At 46.3% G+C, this 21,200-nt stretch overlaps 1 protein-coding gene across 1 annotated transcript in view; it reads right to left on the bottom strand.

Moving 5' to 3' along the window:
* The window catches only part of MALRD1 (MAM and LDL receptor class A domain containing 1), a 3,359,462-nt gene that overhangs the window by 2,344,852 nt on the left and 993,410 nt on the right, over positions 1-21,200 (bottom strand). The window contains exon 24 of the mRNA XM_069646615.1: positions 13,495-13,654. Coding sequence (XP_069502716.1) covers positions 13,495-13,654 — 160 coding nt within the window. The remainder of the gene's footprint in view (positions 1-13,494; positions 13,655-21,200) is intronic.

Genomic DNA, 21,200 nt, shown 5'->3' with positions numbered 1-21,200 from the left:
CAGTACTGTCAAGTTTCATATATGGGGCAATGAGTGGAACTGCTTTACAATAACCTATAAAGGTTGAGGAAGGGTTTTGTTGATTCTCAACAGGATAAAGGGGATACCATGTCTTGCATGTTTTATTCATAACGCTTCTCATCTTTATAATTCTTCTGATGCGTCTAGAGTGATACCAGCTTTGGGCAATTTACAGGTCATTGGTACAGTGATAACAACACCCACCAAGCACCTCTGTAATATAGGGTTCTCTCTGAAATGGACATTTGGAATACCATGTCTCACCTGAGGACATCTCATTCCCACTCCCCATGGATCCTCCATCCAGGTGATCCACCCTCGCTTCTCCATCCCCAGGGTCGGTATCCAAAAGTGATGGCCTTTTCCTGGCCGCCTGAGAAGGGGGCCCAAGGGCAATATATGTGAAAACGCCATCAGGTTTATCACAACCATCACAAGAGCTATGTCCCAAAAAGCTGGATGCTTCAAAATATACAGCCAAATCACCAACCCTGGAACCTTGAGCAACCTCCCCATTCCTACCCAAGAATAGGATGACAATATAGCTCTAGTGTTCCTAACAAAGATTAAGAAAATACATAACACTATAGAGAATGTCCATCATAACAACCCTTCATCTACCCCACCATTCAACCTCAGAATCAGTCTACAGCAACTATGTGTGCCGCGCAGTGATTGTCACTGTTGTAGCTGCTGACACTCCGGTTGTTGCTGTGATTAACCGCTCATGCAGTTCGCCAAGTTCCATCACTTGTAACATAGCCGCGGCTATTAAACATTTTAAAAATAAATACATTATTTACATATGTATATGTGTGTGTATTCAGTACTACTTGTAAGTTGTATTTTGAGATATTTACAGTATAAGAGATAGTGAGAGAATGGTGCAGCAGCATGAACAGATTCTGTATCGGTATAGTGGGTTGGGATGGGTAGGGGTCAAGAAGGTGGGGGTAGGCTGGTTAAGGGTAGAGGGGGTGTGGGTAGAGTGTATGGATGGGGAAAGACATGGTGGGGATGAGATGATGGTACAAAAGATATAAGTAGGGTGAGTAGGAGGGGGCATTCAGGAATTGGTAAGATGAAAGAGGATAAAGATGGAGGGAATACAGTGGGTGGTTGGGGTACAGAGGGTAGATGCAGAGAAGGTGGGATACAGTAGGTGCACAGCGATAGAGACACTAGCCATGGCCACAGTAATATGTGCACAGTGATTATGTCAAAATTTGCACTTGTCAGTCTATAAAACAAAAAAAGAATATTTAGTTACTTAGGGCCTCATTACGACCCAGGCGGTAAGTTACCGCCTGGGCCGTGACTTTACCACCATGGCGTAAACTACGTTTACGCCATGGTGGTTGGCGGACTTACCGCCCCATTCCGACCTTGGCGGGACGGTAAGTCCCCAATCCCCATTTACCCTTCCCCATTCCCATTTTTGCCCCATAGGGCTTAATGGGAGTGGGGAAGGCGTTAATTACGCCACCGTAAATTACGGTGGCGTAATTAACTCCATGGTCCCTTAGCGCCATGGATTTTAACACCTGCTAAAAGCAGGTGTTAAATCCGCCATGGCGCTAAGGGACCTCGTACTCAGGCGGTAAGGGTCGGCGCTGTTTACGCTGCCGTAAACCCCTTACCGCCTGGGTCGTAATGAGGCCCTTAGAGTACAATATCCCAATATGAGACAAGTGTTTGCGGTGTTGTGGGTAAGCGTCTTCACTAGGAACATGACAACCTGAGAAAAATCCTGGTAGCGCAAAATTTGTGCAAGTTTGGCAACCCCAAAAACACCAAGGGGTTGTATACACCCTCTGAAAAAAAGTTACCCTTTCCACCCACCTGTGTCCTTTCCTTGTGCCCTGAAAAACTGCTACCATCAGGGGAATATAACTGCACCAATATCATGATTGCAAACTCTCTTACCACATCCTGGGCAAATACTCATTTCCCCACCACAACCCCATGTCTGGCTTTCATCAATGCTCTGCATCATAAATATAACTTGAAAAGTACACATACCATAGTGTCACTAAAATATATATATATCCTTATAGAACTATGTAAGTCAAAACATTGTACAATTGTGGCATTATTCCACTCCATCTTCCCTGGGAAACTGCAAATACCACAATGCAATTCAGGGAAAATTGGTCTCTAAGTGCAATACTTTCAAGGACTGACATTAGCAAGTTTAAAAAAAAGAATAACGTGGATGTCTCGTGTTTTCTTAGTGTGTTAGGAGATATTGGATATTGGACCGGGACTGTGGACTCTATCCCATCCATGGAGTAACCGGGAGTCTCGATCCATGGGCAGTGATTTTTCACCCCCAACGTCTCTGTAGCTGTAAAAATATCTTGTTTTTAAAAAGTGCGGCTATCTGTTGGCTATCTGTTGCTTTTATAGCTGTGAATATCGGAAAAATAGCAAATAAAATGCATTTCTTGCCCCCCATTCCTCATAAAGTAAACACATCATCTGTGCCAACTCCCCCCACTCCCCAGACAGCCTTGTGACCTCTCATGCACTCTCCCTTTCCCGCACAAAACATGCTTTCGAGATAAGCTTAATGTTGCAAACTGAGTCCCTAAACCCACTCCAACTCCCAAATTTCACTTGGTGCCCTCTAGCCGATCCCTCCACCCCTACACTGATTACATTTATTTTCATTTGCATGTTTTTTGACCTGCAAATGGCTTTTTGACTGCATTTAATTTTCTGATAACCTTGGCTATAACCCCAGCTATCTCCAGCAAAGAGCAAAAACAAAGATGGTGGCTGTTTCATTTCTAAAAAACTCTGGTTTTGGCAATTTACCAGAGATGTAGCTATCTATTTTGGATAAGGGGGCAGACCTCCTCCATCAACTATTTAGAAAACTACTTCACGGAATAACCACAAACCACAAAAAGGCCTCTTTTAATGCTTAGTGCCCAAGTTGTTTTGGACCTGGTGCAAATGCGTTCAGCGGTTTGGGCTGTACGGTCCAGGCAAAATGGAAAATGGACCTTGTTTGTCTATGGGAACATTAATGGGAAGTAGGCTGCATCTTTGTTTTTGTTTTTAATTCTTCTTTAACAATCTTTGCAGCTTACGGGGAGGTAGTGGAATGGGTCCCTAATTAACCTTAAAATGTCGGCCTGATCTGTCACACAAATCAAAGTTATTAGCAACAGAATTGTTTGAGGTTCCTATAGGAGTCCGGCTCACCTTAACTATATGGTTAAAATTGCCTTTGTTTTACAGGGCAGTGCTACTTTATACATAGCTTAGTCAATGCAAGGCAGACATTTCTCAAGACTGCAGATAACTATATACCTGGTTTCAACCTTATTTGGGATCATCAGTGTAGTATAGTCTTGTGGTTGGAGCATTGGGACCGATTTGCCAAACAACAGCTAAATTATGGTGGGTTTAAAAAAGCTTTAAAAAGTTGAGAGACAAGAAGAAAAACCCTAGAGTGGGGAAAGATTGTGAGAGCAGACTGATCAGAACAAGCAAACCTTGTGTGCGGATATAGGGGTAGAAGTGAGAAGGAGGAAGACCCAAGAGAGGGGAAAGAAATAGCACAACCCAGAGTAGAGAGGATGAAAACTCCAGAGTGGGAAGTGAGATGGAAGACAGCCCCAGAGTGGAGTGAGAGTGGGGAGGGAGAAGAAAAAGAAAACCAGAGTGGAAAGAAACTGGAAAGGCCCGAGACAAGGGAGTGAAAAGATTCCCTTAGTGGGGAAAGAGTGAGCAGACCCCCATAATTTGGAGAGAGAAAGAGAAGGCCCCAGAGTGAGGAGTAAAAGGGTGAGGATCCCCAGAGTAGTAAAGAGACTGAGTGAAGGCGTGGGTGAGACCCCCAGAGACTGGAGTGAGAAGGTTTACCAAGTGGAGAAGGTTTGAGAAGACTCCTGAGTGGGGAGTGAGAAAGAAGAACACCCCAGAGTAGGATGAGAGAAGAAGAAGAACCCAAAAGTGGGAATTGGAAAGGAGAGTAGCCCTAGAAAGGTGAAGGAACAGAGAGAACCCCTGTGTGGGGGAATAAAAGAAACCAGACCGAATCCAAAAGCTCGGAAGAAGCAGAAAGAGGTCTAGACTAGAGACCTCTTGACAGCAGTCCAACACATCAACAACTTGCTAATGTTTTGAACTGGACTATGTGCACTAGTTTGGGGTCAGAAGCCATCATCCAGCCCTTCCAGTCCAAGGTTCTCCTCAGTCTTGGTTTTTGTTATTAAAATTGTGGTCTGTTGAAAGATAGGGAAAAGGGTCAGGTTAGAATAGGATTCCGATGGAGGACTTTTCTATTTTGACTTCACATCCTGATGAGCACCCTTGTGATTTTCTTTCACAGAGTAGGTCTTCCGCCTGGGGAAAGATTATTTTTGCCTGACAAAATAAACACACCCTTAAAACATTGTCCAGTGGTCTGAGTACAGATTCTGACTTGCAAAATGTGGCATCAGAAGTGGTATTGCTGAGACCCGATACAGAATCAGACCCATCCAGAAGTGTAAATGTCCAAACCCATTGGCAAGTTACCCCCGATAGGTCATTGGTGTGATAAACCCTCCTTAACTGGTGCAAGCAGACCAAACTGCTCTCATGCAAAATAAGCAACAACATGCCTCATTAGCCTCTCCCCAGAATGAACAGCGAGATACCTAGCGGTTCAGAAGATGAGGGCCAGTGCAGCTCACCTGAACGAAAATGCTGTTTTTCATGCTACTAACCAATTTAAGAAGGCCTTAGAATAAGGTATGTCACAATTAAATATGGCCACTCCCCTTCCATTGAGAACCTCCTGAAGAAAATTATTGATAGCCAGGAAGAAACTATCAGGAGGCCCTAGATAAATGAGCCGGTTCCCGAGAGGGTCCTGAGAGTCCCCACAGATTCCTACAGCCCTACCATGAAGGGAAAGGCCTGGGTGCTTTATTTGTTAACTTGTAATGCCTGGCCACCCAGTTGCACTCGGATGGTATCCTTAAAATGTGCTATCTAGCCCTGTTACTTCAGAGGGACTTACAGTGAGTGTATCAGACCACACCTTTTGCATGCTTAAAAGGTCCCTCTTAAGCAAAATCAGAAAAAGAGATTCCTTTTTGCAAATCTGAAACAAACCCTCTATTTACTCCCTAATGAAACTCGATTGGAGCTGGCAGGGAAATCCAAAATCTGATAAGCCAAAAAAAAATTACAAGATCGATTAAGCAAACAAACAGTGAAAAACAAACTAAAATTAAGCAGCTTGGGGGAATATGGTAGCCAAATCTATTTGAATATTAGAAAAAAAAAAAGTGTAGAAAATATATTGTAGAATCACCCCAGTAAATCCACTTGTAAGTCCTCCTGTTGGTATATCTGTTTTATGGATTCATTTGGTATATACAACTCAATCTAATTTATGGCAGTTTTTTTTCCAGCTCTGGCAAACATTGTAAGAAAAATACAGTTCTTAATGGCCCTAATCTTTTCATGTCCAATATTGGATAAAATGATAGGCCCAGTCTGGAAAGTTTTAGTGCATGAGATACAGTGTCAAAGAGAGCACCAAGGCAGTGGTGTCATCCTGGTATGCCCTATGTCTACAGTCCTCAAGTATGCAAGTCGTGACTGACTCTATATTATAGAGTGGTGTAAGCCCTGCCTGCATTTGTTCCAGGATATTGAAGGTCTCTGGTAATTTTGGAGCTGGGAGGATGCTGTTCTCCCAACAGGTTTATCCAAGCAAGGTATGTTAGAAATCGCTCCCATGTTTGAAACATATGCTGGATCAGCAAAAGCTTTTCTCAGAATAGCAGTGACTACTGACAACTCCGAACAATTTGGCATCAAAATAAGAGAGAGATTAACATTTCCAACCTATGTGCTGTTACAGTGGTAGGTGACTCTGCTCCACTTCCTGGCCACAGGCACCTACCAGCATACAGTGGGGCAGATGCATGGCATCTCACAACCAGTATCCTCACGCACGCTGAACCAGGTACTCGATGCTCTCCTGAAGCATGCAAGTGAACACATATTCCTGCCACGGACTGCCCAGGAGACCGCAAACAACAAAGTTGGCTTCAATTCACTGGCAGGCATCCCAAGTTGCATTGGGGCCATCGACTGTACCCATGTGGAATTGGTGGTCCCACATCACAATGAAGTAGTCTACCAAAACAGAAAACAATTCCACTCAATCAATGTCCAAATGGTATCTGATGCTAAGAAGATAATCACACATTGTTGTGCCCGATTTCCCAGATCAACCCATGATTCCATGGTCCTGCGTAACTCAAACATGCCACGCTTCATAGAGTGACAAGCCGGACAACGTTCCTGGCTACTTGGTGAGTAGCAGGGCAAGCACATGGCAGTGTGATGTGGTGGGGAGAGATACATACTCCAACTGGGTGTTGACTGTCGTCTGTTGGACAAATGGACATACAGATGTAGGCCAAAGTCCATCAGGGAAGTCTGCAATGTCCTTGAGGAGAACCCACATGCAATTATGAGCTGCACAACATAGAGTACAATCCAGGTTTCCGAATATTGCACATCCATCCACATCCACATTGCACATCATGCCACACCACATACCACACAAATCAGCAACATGGCGTCAAGATGGTACTACAGAATCAGCGCAGCACAACATCAAGACAGAAATGTGCCCTTGAATGCATGCAAAGGTAACACCCCTAGCCATAGCATTGAACCACACACCCATAGCACCACTGAAGTGATGCTACACAGCATGACAACATCGACGTCGGAATGGCAGTACACTAGCAGTGTTGTACCAAATTTGCCTGGGCCCAGGGACACCTAAGACCTGGACTCACCCAGGACATGTCATTTGCTGTCGGAGGCATGATTCGGGCATGTCCACTTGCAGGCTCAAGCTCACCTTTGCACATTGCAGTCACGCAGATCCTCTGCATGCATGCTGGTAGTCGTGATTTTGAATCACAATGCAAAGTCGATTTGTGTGACATGTACAGGCCGCACCAGAGGTGAACGGTAACAGGTACCCATTCTTCACCCCATACAGGTGACACCGGCTATCCCCTGAAGAGGTGGCTCCTAACCCCTGTACGGAACCCACAGAACCGGCAGGAAGAGCACTACAATCGTGCACATACCCGTACCCGCGTCATGATAGAGCAGGCATTTGGCCTTTCGAAGACACAGCTCTGGTGCCTAAGCGGGCCGGGTGAGGCTCTCCTGTACGGCCATGACAAAGTGTCGAAGATAACCATGGCATGTGTAATGCAGCACAAAATGTGCATCAGACGGAATGTGCCTATGCCACGTGACATTAACATGCAACCACCAGATGAGGATGATGTTGATGGGGATGAGGATGGGTGAAATGGTCCGCCAGGACACGCAAGAGGCGATGGCCAGGAGGGACACAATTTGCGTCAGCATCTGATGTATCAAATGTTATGAGATACAAGGGAGAACTATTATGGATGGAGATGGGTATTGCTGCCCTGATGTATGTGGTGAGGCCCACAAAGGACCCTGTCCCCAATAAAGTACACATACACAATGATGAAGACCAAGCCTGTGTTTCAACTTTTCAACAGTGTATTGTGATCAAAATGTGAACAAAATGTGAATGGCCCCAACTGTGCAAACACCCTTTCCCCCTCTCCCCACAACACTCCCCAAAACACCCTTTCCCCCCTCCCCCGCAACACTCCCAAAAACACCCTTTCCCCCCTCCACCCACAACACTCCCAAAAACACCCTTTCCCCCCTCCCCCACAACACTCCCAAAAACACCCTTTCCCCCTCCCCCCACAACACTCCCAAAAACACCCTTTCCCCCCTCCCCCCACAACACTCCCAAAAAGACCCTTTCCCCCTCCCCCACAACACTCCCAAAAACACCCGTTCCCCCCTCCCCCCACGACACCCCCATGTGAGACTTATAGTGTGTAGGTGTCCTGCTCCACATGTGCCAGATAGTCCTCGCTGGCCGTAATTCTCATGGCCTCCTCCCCCATTGGGTGGTTGGGATGGCGTGCGCCTCTTGGTGCACAGAGAGCGGCGCCGGGGGCTTGTTTGACGGGAACTCGCAAAGGAGGAGGTGCCCGGTTGATCCTGTGGTGGGGGGGAGGTATTGTTGCTCCATGGCGTCCGCAATACGTGTGAGGGCCTGCCTAAATTGGGCCATTTCCTCACAAATCCTGTTTGTGCAGGCCTCCATGCCCCCTCTTGTCTGGCTTGCATACGACCTAAGGTCATCCCTCAGATGGGCTGCCTCTGCCACATGCTGGCCAACCAGCGCAGTGATTTCAATTTGCCTCTGGCTGATGGTTGCAAGGTCATGTTGACTGCGTCCAGCTGTTGGGGTGGCTGCTGCGCCCTGATCCATGCCTCTGGTATCAGGTGAGGACACCTGAGGGCTCCATCGCCCTTCCACGGAGTTGTTGCCTGATTCTCCATGGCTACCTGATTGTGATAATGGCCTTGGGCTTGGCTCAATGGACCATGGTGGGCTGGGGGTCTGACTTTGATTCTGAATGTCAATTGCCTCCTCCACGTCTGAAAGCGGCACGGTGGCTGCTGCCTCACCAGTGGAACTGGTGGCAGCAGAGTGTGGGCTCTCCGTGCTGGTTTCCAATGTCATGGGGTACACTGCCGTGGGTGCAACAATTGCAGCAGCCGTGGCCTAAGGCTGTGTAGAACTGGTGCTCTTGCTGCCTTTACCCCTCTGCTGCTGATCACTCCTACCGGTGCCCCTTGAGGTGGTGGCGGTGTACCCTGTCTCATGTGTCCTGGGCTTTTTCTTTGCTGGGGGAGCAGGTGTCACAGTGCCCGGTTCATCAGTGTCTGTCTGTGATCCTGTAGGGGACAAAAATAGGGAATATCATTGTTTATGGTTCTACGTGCCTTATGCAGAATGTGTACGTCATGCCGCTCTATGCATTGGGGCCTCTTTATTTTGGAATCCGGTAATGGGGATGTCGGGTGGGTCATGCATGAATGGGTCTGTGTTGCACGTGTATGTGGTGATGCGTGCATGTATGTTTGTGGCTGGATCCATGGCCTGATTATGGACTCATATTTGGGGGGCCCCTCACCCTTCACTGTGCATTGTTTGATGTATACACTCACCTCCATCTGATGAAGTGGGCGCACCATGCTCCATGTCTCCGACACCCTCGATCGATTCCACACCAATCGTTGTGGCGCAGGTCTCCTCCCACTCCCGGAGTTTTATAGGGGAATCAGCGCCACCTCCTGTGGCCATTGCCAGCTTGCGATTCACAGCCAGAATTTTTCGTACACGGACTCGTAGGTCGTCCCACCGCTTTCGGCAGTGCTTGACAGTGCAGGTGGTGGTGCCCAACGCACTGACTTTGTGGGCAACCTCTGCCCAGATGGCCTTTTTCTTGACGAGGGTCTCCCGCCGCATGTCATTGGTAAATACTACATTGGCATTTGCCGCAAGTGTCTCAGTGAGCATGATCAGCTCCTCGTCGCTGAATTTTTCTTTTCGTTGCCGATCTGCGCCTTTCTTGACGGCCTTCGGCATCTTTGGGCTATCCGGGATGATTTTCTGTTGGAGTCTTGTGGAAAGAGGTCCTGGATGCAGAGGATGGCAATGGATTGTGTTTTTAAAGATGACCGCCGTGCTCTTTCCCATTCCTGTACGATGACGCTATTTCCGGTTCCGCAATTTAACGGTCACCGCTAATAGCGGTGACCGCTATTTGCATGTAGAGTGAGGGCGGAGGTGCTATCAGCACTTTCGTCGAAGCCGGTAAGGGACTTTTTGGGGTCTTTAGTGTCATGGCGGTAGGGTCATTACCAGCATGGCGCTATGCTCGTGTCCGCGTACTCGTAATTGTATGCTATTAGCGCCCTCTTGCAAAGGCGGACCCATTAATAGCGCCATGCCAGTAAATGTCGACTTTTACCACACAACGTGTAATGAGGCCCAATGTCTGCAAAGGTGGTTGGACTTGCAGACCAATTCCCTAACAACCATTCTTGTTGGGGACTTTAACTCCAGGATCCACTCTGACCAGGAATCTCTGTATGGGCAGTCAGAAATCATGGCCAGTGGCCCAAAAGGCGATTTAAGATTAGATCGTAGTTGTCCTGCTGGTCTCTGTTGCCTTCTCTACTCAAACCTTCTCTACTCAAGGGATTCTCCATGGTGAATGGTGCGCACCTCTCAGACTGTCCCCCACAGTGTCCCCCACAGTTTACACAGTGTGCACTTTCCAGCTCCAGTATTATTGATTATGAATTTGTGACTAATAATAACTGGGTGGTCATCGATATGGGTATCCAATCGCGTGAGGAGAGCGATCATTTCCCCATCATTTTATTATTAGATCTGGTGTCTCCGAATTATGGTGTCCAGAACACTGGATCTATAAGGGTTAACAGCATTGGGACCAGGGTCAGTTGGAACCCCACAGGGATTGAAGCCGCACGGGTCACTGCACAAAGGGTTCTCTTGAATTTCCTTGCTCATGATCAGGAGGGTGATGTGGCGGTGGCCTTGAAAGAAATCAAACAATTTGAGTGAGTGATTGCGGAAATCTTGGTGAGTGTCCCAACAGCTAAGACGAGGTATTTGCGGCGAGCAGCCGGGCCATCTCTACCAAATAGACATCCCTTTGATAAATCCATTTGAGATTAAAAAAAAAGGTCCATGCGAAAAGAACTGCAGTCCTTATTAAAAGAAGTTGCCGACCCTTCGGCTCTTGCAATTAGAAGAAGTGAGATCAGGTCTTCTTATTCCAAGTGGCTTAGGCTGCATAACTATCGTAAAGAATGTCAAAAGTTTCTGCTAGAAATGAAACCAGATATTCTGGGAGATAGTAAATAGCCAAGGTACATCTCATCTAATCCCCAACGGAGTACAGGAATTAGACTGGACTGTCTATATTTCTTCAACCTTGTGACAGTCCAAGCAACACAGGCCATTGGATGTTTGAGAACAATGTACAGGAGGTTGCAGGGATCATTGGTGCAAGCAAATCTTCTAGAGCCCCTGGGCCCGATGGTCTATGCAATCTCATAATTAAGACGGCTGCAGCCTTATGGACTAGGGCCCACCATCAGCTGTTTAGCTGTGTCTCCGTCACTCTGGTGGTCCCCTGTTCATGACAGCATAGTGTTCTGGTTCCAGTACACAAGAAGGGCGCTCGTAGTGACCCACGAAACTATCGCCTTCTGGCAATAATGGACGTTTCGTCCAAGGTATTCGCTCGGATTCTGTTGGACAAGCTGACCATGTGGGCAGAGGTCAATGATATTATTCCCCGGAATCAGACCAGTTTTAGGAAGGGATGCTCAACGCTGGTAAATATACTTGCTCTGACCTCTGTTGCGGAACAGGCACGACTGATCCGCAATTGCCCAATATATGCAGCATTTGTAGATTATAGTGCTGCTTTCGACACAGTAGAGTCAGGCTGTGGGGGAAGCTTGTAGATTGAGGGATCACACCTGGTCTTTTAAAGATTATTGTATTACTCCACACTAATACACGTGTCAAAGTAAGGTTGGAGGGAGATGGTGGCACCTCTGTTTGGATCTCAAAAGAGGTGGGCTTGAAGCAGGGATGCCTCCTGGCACCGATTCTTTTCAATCTTTATCTTGCAAACATGGGCCGTGCACTGAATGACGCAAAAGCTTTCCTGCCAAAGCTAAGGGATACAGTTGTACTATGGATGGGCTATGCAGATGACATCATGATCCTGGACTTAATGCCAGGTGGTCTGCAATCTTCCCAGGGCAACCTTGACTCCCAGTCAACCTTGAATTCTCTTAAAGTAAACATCAACAAAACCAAGATCATGGTATTTGAAACATCCCACAGGCATGTGGTCAGAAGGAGGTGGAATATGAGAGGTGTGCTGGTCGAGGTGGTTTCTCAATACGTGTAATCTGGGTGTTGTATTCGAAGCTAGCCCCAGAGGTGCGTCCCATCTTTGTTGTCTTAAGGTGCGCACAAGGTCCATTTTGGGTGCTATCTGTTCCTTTGCACTAATGGGTGTATGTTACTCACCGGGGATACTGCTCAAGCTGTTTGCTGCAAAGGTTGGGTCCATCCTGTGTTATGCAGCAGAGGCTTGGCGCCTGGCTATTTTGGATCCAATTGCTAGGATCGAGAATGGGCTGCTAAAGCGTCTGCTAATACTTCCATCCTTTGTTTCAGTAGAGATGATTGCTCTAGAATTTGAACTCACTATGATCCAAGAGCGTATTGTGCTCAGCAGCCTGATGCTGTACTGGAAACCTGTACATGCACAAGCTAATTCCTTGATGGGGATACTGTTTAGGATTTTTGTCACAAAGGCTGTTTTTATGAGGAACTCAATATTAGGCAGAATATTGAGCATAGTCGATCAGTGGGTTGGGAACAACCGGGAGAGCATGCTGATGTTAAGTGTAACCCAATATAAAAACGCAATGAGAAGGAAACTGGTCTTCCTTAAACGCGCGCACATGGTTGTCTCTCTTGCTGCCAAATCCACCACTGCCAGTTTCTTTCCAAATATACTTGAACGACAACTGGGGTCCTCTTACATCAGCAATTTTTGGGGGAATTCCTTTTTGTGGGACTACCCCTGTCTTAAATGCAATGTAGTAAGTACTCTTGAAATTGTTGTCCGATGGTCTGATATTACTAGGGGGCCAGATGTTGCCGGCTCTGCGGTAATGATGTGGTGGAGACGGTTCAACACGTCCTGACAAACTGTGAAGCACTGGCTGTGCTGCGTGGCCGGGCCCTTAGGGTGTCAGTATTGGAACCTCGAATACCACCTCTGGTTCTATGGGGCCTCTTTATGTCTGGCTCCCATAAGCGATTGATTGTCTTTCTTAAAAAGTTGTGGAGAGAGGTACATGGGATTTTCCAAATTTTAGCATCCTCACTGTGCCGATGCTACATTGTTGCATCGGCACAGTGAGGATGACGATTTGATCTTTTTATCTCTGACGTTTTGTGTGAAAAATTAGTTGTACAACTGTATGATAATCCCCAAAAAAATATTCAATATCATCATACATTGTTTGAATGTTATCATGAAAGGATATATCAGCATTATTGCAGAGGAGATGTGATGGGACAATCTATTTTTTTAGCGTGACAGGGTTCCTTAATCCCTGGAAAACCCAATACATTTGTTTCTGAGAGGGATCATCTTTGGCCACTCCTTTCTGATAATAGAATCTCTTTCATTGAATAAATAACGTGCATGTTGTGATTGGATGAACTGAGTTGAATTTTGGAAGCTAGACTCCATTCAAGTCTGTTTTTTTGTCTTTCTTGAGTGTGGCTAGGTCCATTGTGAACCCTTTAACCTAAGGTTTCTGCCAGGGAAGGGGGATTATTTTTCTTTAACGTTTAAAGTTTGTGTTCCCTTGTCATACAAAAAAAAAACAAGCATTAAACTTAATTGCTATGATTAATACAAACATTGCGATGTAATTAGGATGCATAAAATAACATACATTGTGTGGTCCTTTGATGGCCTGTAATTTTCATCTCCAGGTATACTGCCAACTCCTTGACCGAGACTCCACTGGAACGTATTGTCTGTTCGAAATGAAGTTGCTGCAGGTTCATACCATTCACACATGTCTCCATTTTCAAAATTACAAAAAGATGTTGCTGTAAGAGAAAATTTACTTATTTCAGATACAGTTGCACTTCTCATTCGTTTTAATCTAGCCAAGATGCATCGTTTTTGTGTTAGTATTATACTGTGTGAACAAGCAAGTGCCCTCAAAAGTGAACAGCACATTGGCACATTCCTAGACACTGAGCCAAAGTGACCCAACATAATTAGCTGGACAAATTTGAGCATTCCAAACCACATACATAGAACTGGAAAACCTCCCTATTGTCTCCCAATGCCTCCCCTGGTGTCCCTCCCTGTCCAGAGCACCGTATGAATTGTTTACACGTTTTTCCAATTTCTAATGCAACATTGCTGGAAATTAACAAAAACTGTTTAACATGCCCAATTTCTGTCCAGGGGCTGTCTAACCCAAATATGGCACTTGGGGCACATTATAGCACCCTATAAAATGTGGCAGTAAGCTGCTTCTAGACGCCATCTCCGTGGCATCTAACTACTCAGCCAAACACTTTAAAATCTGCAAGGAGCTGGCCAATCCTGCTGCAGTCTCTACCTCTCCTGTCCCCTCTCGGGCCCTCTGCACAGCCCTAGTTTCTCATTTCATCTCTAAAACTCAGGACATGCTGTCCTCTTTCTATTCCTCTCACCCTCACCCCTCTACTCCCTGCTCTTCTTCTGGCCCTTCTTCGGCCTCCTGTCCTCTCTCCTTCTGTGCCATTCCCCTGTTCTCCTCAGACGAGGTTTCTAGACAAGTCTGACCTATGAAAATCTCGTCAAAACAGGTTCATCCCTGTTCCTCCAAAACCATTAAGTCCACATTGACACCCTGGCTCCTGCTCTGGCTGATTTCTGCAACCACTCCTTCGCCACTGGAGTCTTCCCCTCCCACCTGAAGCACTCCCTTGTGCACCCTCTTATTAAGAAACCCTTTCTCTGCCCTTCCTGCCCGGCTAACTATCGCCCAATCTCCATCACTCCTTTCCTGGGCAAACTCCTGGAAAAGTTGGTCATCTCCCAGCTTAATCTTCAAACTAAATCTGTTGGTTGTCTCCATGACCATCAGTCTGGATTCAGAGCTGCCAGAAGAACAGAAACTGCTCTCTTGAACATACGTGAAGACCTGCCTTCCAACCTTGATTCCAACACCCCCTGTGTACTCATCTTACCTGATCTCTCTTCTGCCTTTGACACGGTCAACCATGCCATCCTGCTCAACCATCTCAGTGATAACCTAGGTATCACCGATCAGGCCCTGGCTTGATTGAACTCCTTCCACTCTGATCGACCCTCCTAGGTCCAACTTGGGTCCTTCCTCTCCTCTAGCTCTATCTCTATCTCTACCCCTCGTGTTCCCCATGCGTCTAACATCTCTCTCTGTCTGTTTTTCAACCAATAGCTGGCACTTGTGCCAACCACATTGCCGCTCTCTGCCCCAACTTTCAGTGCTATGCGGATGACACTGAGCTCATTTTCAGGCTCCCTTCTGCCACCTCTTCTCCTCTCATCTCTGACTATATGTCCAACATCCAGGAGTGGTGTGCCGTCAATGATCTCTGCCTTAATGCCAATAAGAATGAGATTCTACTCATTGGCACACCTGCTCCCACCTTTCCTGTCACTCTCTGGCCGGCGTCTCTTGGCCCCCTTCCTGCTCCCACCTGTGAGGCTAAAAACCTTGGGGTCATCTTCAACTCCCCACTTTCATTCTCTCCTCACATCTCTGATGTCTCTAAGAAGTCACACTACAAGCTGCACCTCCTCAGATGTGTTCTTACTTTCCTCTCCTTCCCCCAGAAGCTCACTGTCTCCAGAGCTCTGGTTCTCTCTAGGCTGGACCACTGCAACATCCTAAACCTGCCTGCCTCTACCCTCTTCCCTCTGAAACACATCCAAAACAGAACTGCAAGACTTGTCCTTGGCCTTAAGACTACTGATCTTATCTCTCCAGGACTGAAATCTCTACACTGGTTCGCAGTGGCAGCTAGCATTAAGTTCAAAACCCTCTGCATCGTCCACAAGGCCTTCTGGGACCTGGGACCTCAATACCTTCAACTCTCTCTTCCTAAACATCTTCCCTGTCAAGCTCTTCCCTCATCTGCCTCCAACTCCCTCAGGGTCAGTCGCTTCTCCAATCAGCGAGTTGGTGTTAGATCTCTTTCTTCTGCTGGGGCCTCCCTCTGGAACAGCCTCCCAGCCTCTCTGAAACTTGAGGAGAACCATCTCCGGTTCTGGAAGCACCTCAAGAGCTTCTTCTTTGCTTCTGCTTTCTCTCCTCCTCTCTCCTGCTGATCACTTGGCTGAATCTGAAACTGCACTGGTTATCTGGCTACCCTCTGATCTCAGGTCCAGCCCTCCCCCCCTGCCAGTTGCACACCTGCACTGCCCCCTGTCAACCATGCACTCGGGGACTGTTTCTGTATCCCTACAGCCCCTGACAGCACTTGACCCCTGATGTCTGCTTTTACCCTTGCACTTGCCACCAGCTGGCCACACTTTTATTTATTGTCTTTATTTATTTTACTGTTATTCTATGTAATGCACTGCCCCCTCCACTTCCCTTCACACTTTTCCCCTTCCCCCTCCCCTGCACTTGCGCGATCTGAATGTCACCTGGCCTAATAGGATCGATGTCTGTCTTCCCCTCCCTTGCCTCGTTGCTCCTTTAAAAACACTTGTGTATAGGTGCGTTATAAATGCCATATCATATCATATCATGCCCTACATTTTACCCATTTTTGGCCACACACTTATCTGTATGAATAGCCACGGAAGAATGTCAAAGGCAGGTAATAAGTATCCGGATGTTTTGATACAATCGAATGGGCTTAAAGCACAGTTCAAATTGTTTTGATGGTGGAGCACAGGGTACTGGCGGCCTTGAGTCTCAGGTTACGCTGAGTCCCAAACCAGGGACTAAAGTTTTAGTCCTTGTTCTCATGCTCCCACACACGGGGGAGGCTGGCCCACAACTGCAGGTGTCCTTCAACACACTGGGGTCCTGTGTGCCATTGTGGCTGGCAGAGAGACAGGTCTTGTCCCAGCAGCAGTACACCACCAATGATAACCGGGGATGGCTAAGAGACTGAGCTTGCCTACGCCTTAGTCTTCACCTAAGTGGGAGAGAATTTGGATAGATCAACCTTCCCAACAGATGTCCAATTAATTCTTTGTGTTCAAGAGTGAATCATAGAAAGAGTGAGAGAAGCCGTATTTTAAAGGCAAAATCCCATAGGTGATTGAAGTAAAGCTACCCTGCTTTAGGGGACCAATCCCTGTCCTCAGAAACAATTTGACTTTGCTTTATTGGCCTCACACCCAAATTGCTTTGTGCTAAAGGAAGTAAAGGGGATGCCTGGAAAAAAGGCTCAGCAATACTTATTCGAAAAACCTTGTCCCCAAAATCCTTTATATTGAGACAGACTCCATGCACATTCCAATTAGGATTTGGAGGTCTTCTTTTTCACACTCTGACATGTGTCGTCTACTTCACCTTAGGGTGAATACGCTTTTTACTCCAATCCACATATTCTCAATTATATTATATTTTCACCAATTGTTTCCTAACAGAAAACCTAGTTCAGACAAATGTTGGCAACATGACGACTTTCGATCATGCATTGGTCTTGGCTTCTTTTGGTTATGATTGCTTCCCGTCCATCGTAGATGGTGGTTAGATTCTGCAAAAACAGGTGATGCAAGGATGAGGCAAAAATGTTAGCATTATTTAAGGTGTTTCTCCCTAAGGTGTCTGAAAAGTGGCGTGTGCTGCAACCTGTAGGAGTCCTGAGAAAGGCATAGTCACAATTTACCGCACACATGTGTGAAATGATATCCCAGGGGGCACTGAGTGAGCTCTGAGTGAGCTCTCTCATGATGACCATTGGCCGCCCTCTGAGAGAATAGTAGGTTCTGGGCAGTAAAGGTCCTCTTATGTGGAATATGGTAGACCGGGTTGCTTACCATGGTTAGGGTGCATCTTGTGTAAATAAATAGTCACAGACTTATCATCAGCTGACCAGCTTGACAGCTTTCTTTTTATATGCCAGACATGGTTCAAATAAATATTGTTATGTGAGGCAGTGCATAATATCCTGGGTAAATCCGTCAGTTCACATCTGTTACATAAGCAATTGCGTATCATACATTGGGTCACCTGGGGGTGATTCAATTCAATTCTGGTAAATAATAAATAGATTGTTAACACTTGCATCAATGGTAAGACATTCAGTTCACATTTGTCACAAAAATGGTTGAATATCATACATTGGATCACCTGGGAGTGATTCAAGTCACCTCTGGTAAATAAATGTTATGTTATGTTATGTTATTTTGCATTTATATAGCGCCTTATATACCATTGGTATGGTCTGAAGGCGCTGGTGGGTTGAACGCCCTTGGGAACCGAAGTTCGGGTCAGTAGAGAGAGTAGAGAGAGCCCAAAAAGTGTGTGTGCGCACCAGGTATGTGTGCAGCTGGTGTGGAATTCAAGTGGTAGCTGCTTCTTAGCGGTAGGTGTGGTGGTTGAGAGGTCAGGAGTATGTGTTCGCTCTGGCCGGCTTTATCCAGAACAAGCGTGGCTGCGTTAGGCCTGAGGAGAACGCCTGGCTGGGGGTGTGAAACCAACAATGTTTACTTAGAGTGATGTGGAGTGAGCGGGAGATGTAGATATGAGAACAGTTATACCGGATGGTGTCATAGTATCTCTGTGTTCTAGTTGAGTGGTGGTGTAAGGGAGAGAGTAAGCGTGTGGTGTGGTTTGATGTATGTTTTTCAGGTGTTCCCTGCATTCCAAAACTTCTAACTGCAATTTGGTATGCTTCTAAATGCAAGTGGGAACAATTCTAAATTCAACTTTCTCAGAGAGGCTATTGGGCGCAACTTCTAAATGCAAGTGGGAACAATTCTAAATTCAACTTTCTCAATGTCTGTTGGGTGCAACTTCTAAATGCAATTGGGTACACTTCTAAATGCAATTGGGTGCACTTCTAAATGCAAGTGGCAACAATTCTAGATTCAACTTTCTCAGAGAGGCTATTGGGCGCAGCTTGTAAATGTAATTGGGTACAGTTCTAAATGCAATTGGGAACACTTCTAAATTCAGGTGGCAACAATTCTAAATTCAACTTTCTCAGAGAGGCTATTGGGCGCAACTTCAATGCAATTGGGTACACTTCTAAATGCAAGTGGCAACAAATAATCAACTATTAACACTCGGATCACTAGTCAGCCAGTCAGTTCACATCTGTCACATACATGGTTGAATAACATAAATTATGTCACATGGGAGTGATTCAATTCACCCCTAGTAAAAACATATTCAAATAGTAACACTTGGATTAACTTGTCACATAAATGGTTGAATAACATACATTGGGTTACCTGCGAGTGATTCAATTCACCTCTGGTAAATAAATAATCAAATATTAACAATTGGATAGGGGGTAACCCTGGCCACTCCCTTCATGCACGTTCCGCTTAAACTAATTTCCACCCCTTCCTCCTTGAAATGTAAGAACAATAAACTCCCCTAGAGGGGGAGCCAAGAACAATACACCTTAGTGAATAAACCACCAAACTTACAGACACTTCCAGGCCTCTACAGCAACCCCTGTAGAGAACTAGGTGGCATGTGCCTGCTCCCCTGCCTTTATTTGGTCTGTTCGATATAGTTTACTATCTCCTCTCCCTTCCTCTACAGAAGACGGTACACTCGAGCCAGCCCGTCTGTGCGTTGCAGCGAAGTAAGTATACCTCGACACAGCTCGATATTGTACGTTTGTTACGCTTCATTTTGACAGAAAAAATGTACACTAACCACAAACTGCCTTTGGGCCTCATTACACGGTATGTGGTAAGGGTTTACCGGTAACGGTAAGGGCACCGGAACCAGTAAACCCATACCGCCTTACTACGAGGTCCCTTTGCTGGACTCGACCTCAACGGCTGGTTTTACCAGCTGTTAAGGAACCGGCCCGCAAAGGGACCTTGGTGCTAATTACGGTACCGCAATTTGCGGTACTGTAATTGCCTCCTTCCCCATTCCCATTGAGGCCTATGGGGGAAAAAATGGGAATGGGGAAGTGCCTTGGTGAATGGGGAATTACCGACCCCGCTCACCTTGGAGTAGGCCGGTAATTCCGCCATCCACCAAGGCGGACACGGTAGAATACCGGCGGCAACCATGGCGCTAATAGCACCATGGTTACTGCATACCGCGTAATGAGGCCCAGTGTGTTGTCCGGCGAGCAAGTATACCTCTACATAGTTCAATATTGTGCGTTTGTTCCCCTCTATTTTGACAGATAAAATGTACACTTGACACAGCCCACCTGTGCGTTGCCGGTGAGTAAGTAACACAGTTTGATATTGTACATTCGTTCCCCTTCACTTTGACAGAAAAAATGTACACTTGAAAGAGCCCGCCCGTGCATTGCCGGCAAGTAAGTATGCCTCTACACAGTTTGATATATATTCCAATCCTTTTCCTCACTTTCTATCACCTACCTCAGAGACTGCAAAGCACGCAGTTACACGTGCCGGTACCCCGGCTCGGCTCTAGCAGAGCAGCGCCAGCAGTGGAGGAGCACTCCTTCCAACCTTACTCCCTACTTCTCCAGCTGGGCCCAAAACTCTTGACCCAGGGATGGGCAGAGTAACTTAGGTGGCCTGGAAAACGGGCGGCCTCAGGGGACGTCTCGTCCAGCAACCGAGAGCCGGTTTGTTCTCTCTGAATCCCTCGGGAGCTTCTCTCTTTTGCGCCACACCAGGATACATTTTATACAATTACTCCCGGCCCATCAGTCGCTACACTGCAGGGCCCTCCTGACAGAAATATTTCCCAAAACACCTTAGCCTCATACATGCTCCCCCTGTTGGCGGAGCATACCAAGTCCCCTGAGAGCTTACCCTCTGATCATCGCTACGGAAAGCGAGAAAGGCCTGTATAAAGCAAGACACATGGAACCCTGTTGCATTCACATATAAAACCACATGAAATGCTGGTTTCCACATGGAACCATGATACATTTACATATAAAACCACATGAAATGCTGTTTTACAGTTATTTTGCAGAATTTGTACAAACTAACATAGATGGAGACATACCTTTCTCAATATGGATGCACACAAGGCATTGCTTATATCCCACTCAGTCCACATCAAAAGAAAAGATGGCAATGCTATGGTTCTAATCGGTACACTCATTGGAGAAAGTGCATGCTGCGTTTGGCGAAGCTGCCGCACTGAAGGTTATGAGAAAAGCTACACATTAAATAAATGCATTAATGACAGAAACGGTGAATCTCCTCATAATAAATAAAACGATTATATAAAGGAGAGGATGGTGCACCAATTAGCGTACCTTAAAAACCAATAGACTTACAATACAATTGCCACAATCGTAGATGACAAGGGCATACCCCAGACAGGTCGATAATGTTGTTCAAGTCTGTATAATGCATCTTTGGCAGATACAATGGTAGATGAATTCTAACAGTTTCTCACCCAGCGGCAGGACCTCTTTGAGGGGATTGCATGCATAGGATTACTGTTATGTACCAATGATCCTAAGCACG

The sequence above is a fragment of the Ambystoma mexicanum genome, chromosome 2q (genome assembly GCF_040938575.1).
Source record: "Ambystoma mexicanum isolate Mex_15411 chromosome 2q, UKY_AmexF1_1, whole genome shotgun sequence".
In the NCBI taxonomy this organism is placed as follows: domain Eukaryota; kingdom Metazoa; phylum Chordata; class Amphibia; order Caudata; family Ambystomatidae; genus Ambystoma; species Ambystoma mexicanum.
Note: the sequence above shows the minus strand (reverse complement) of the source record. Positions and strands in the feature narration are given on the sequence as shown.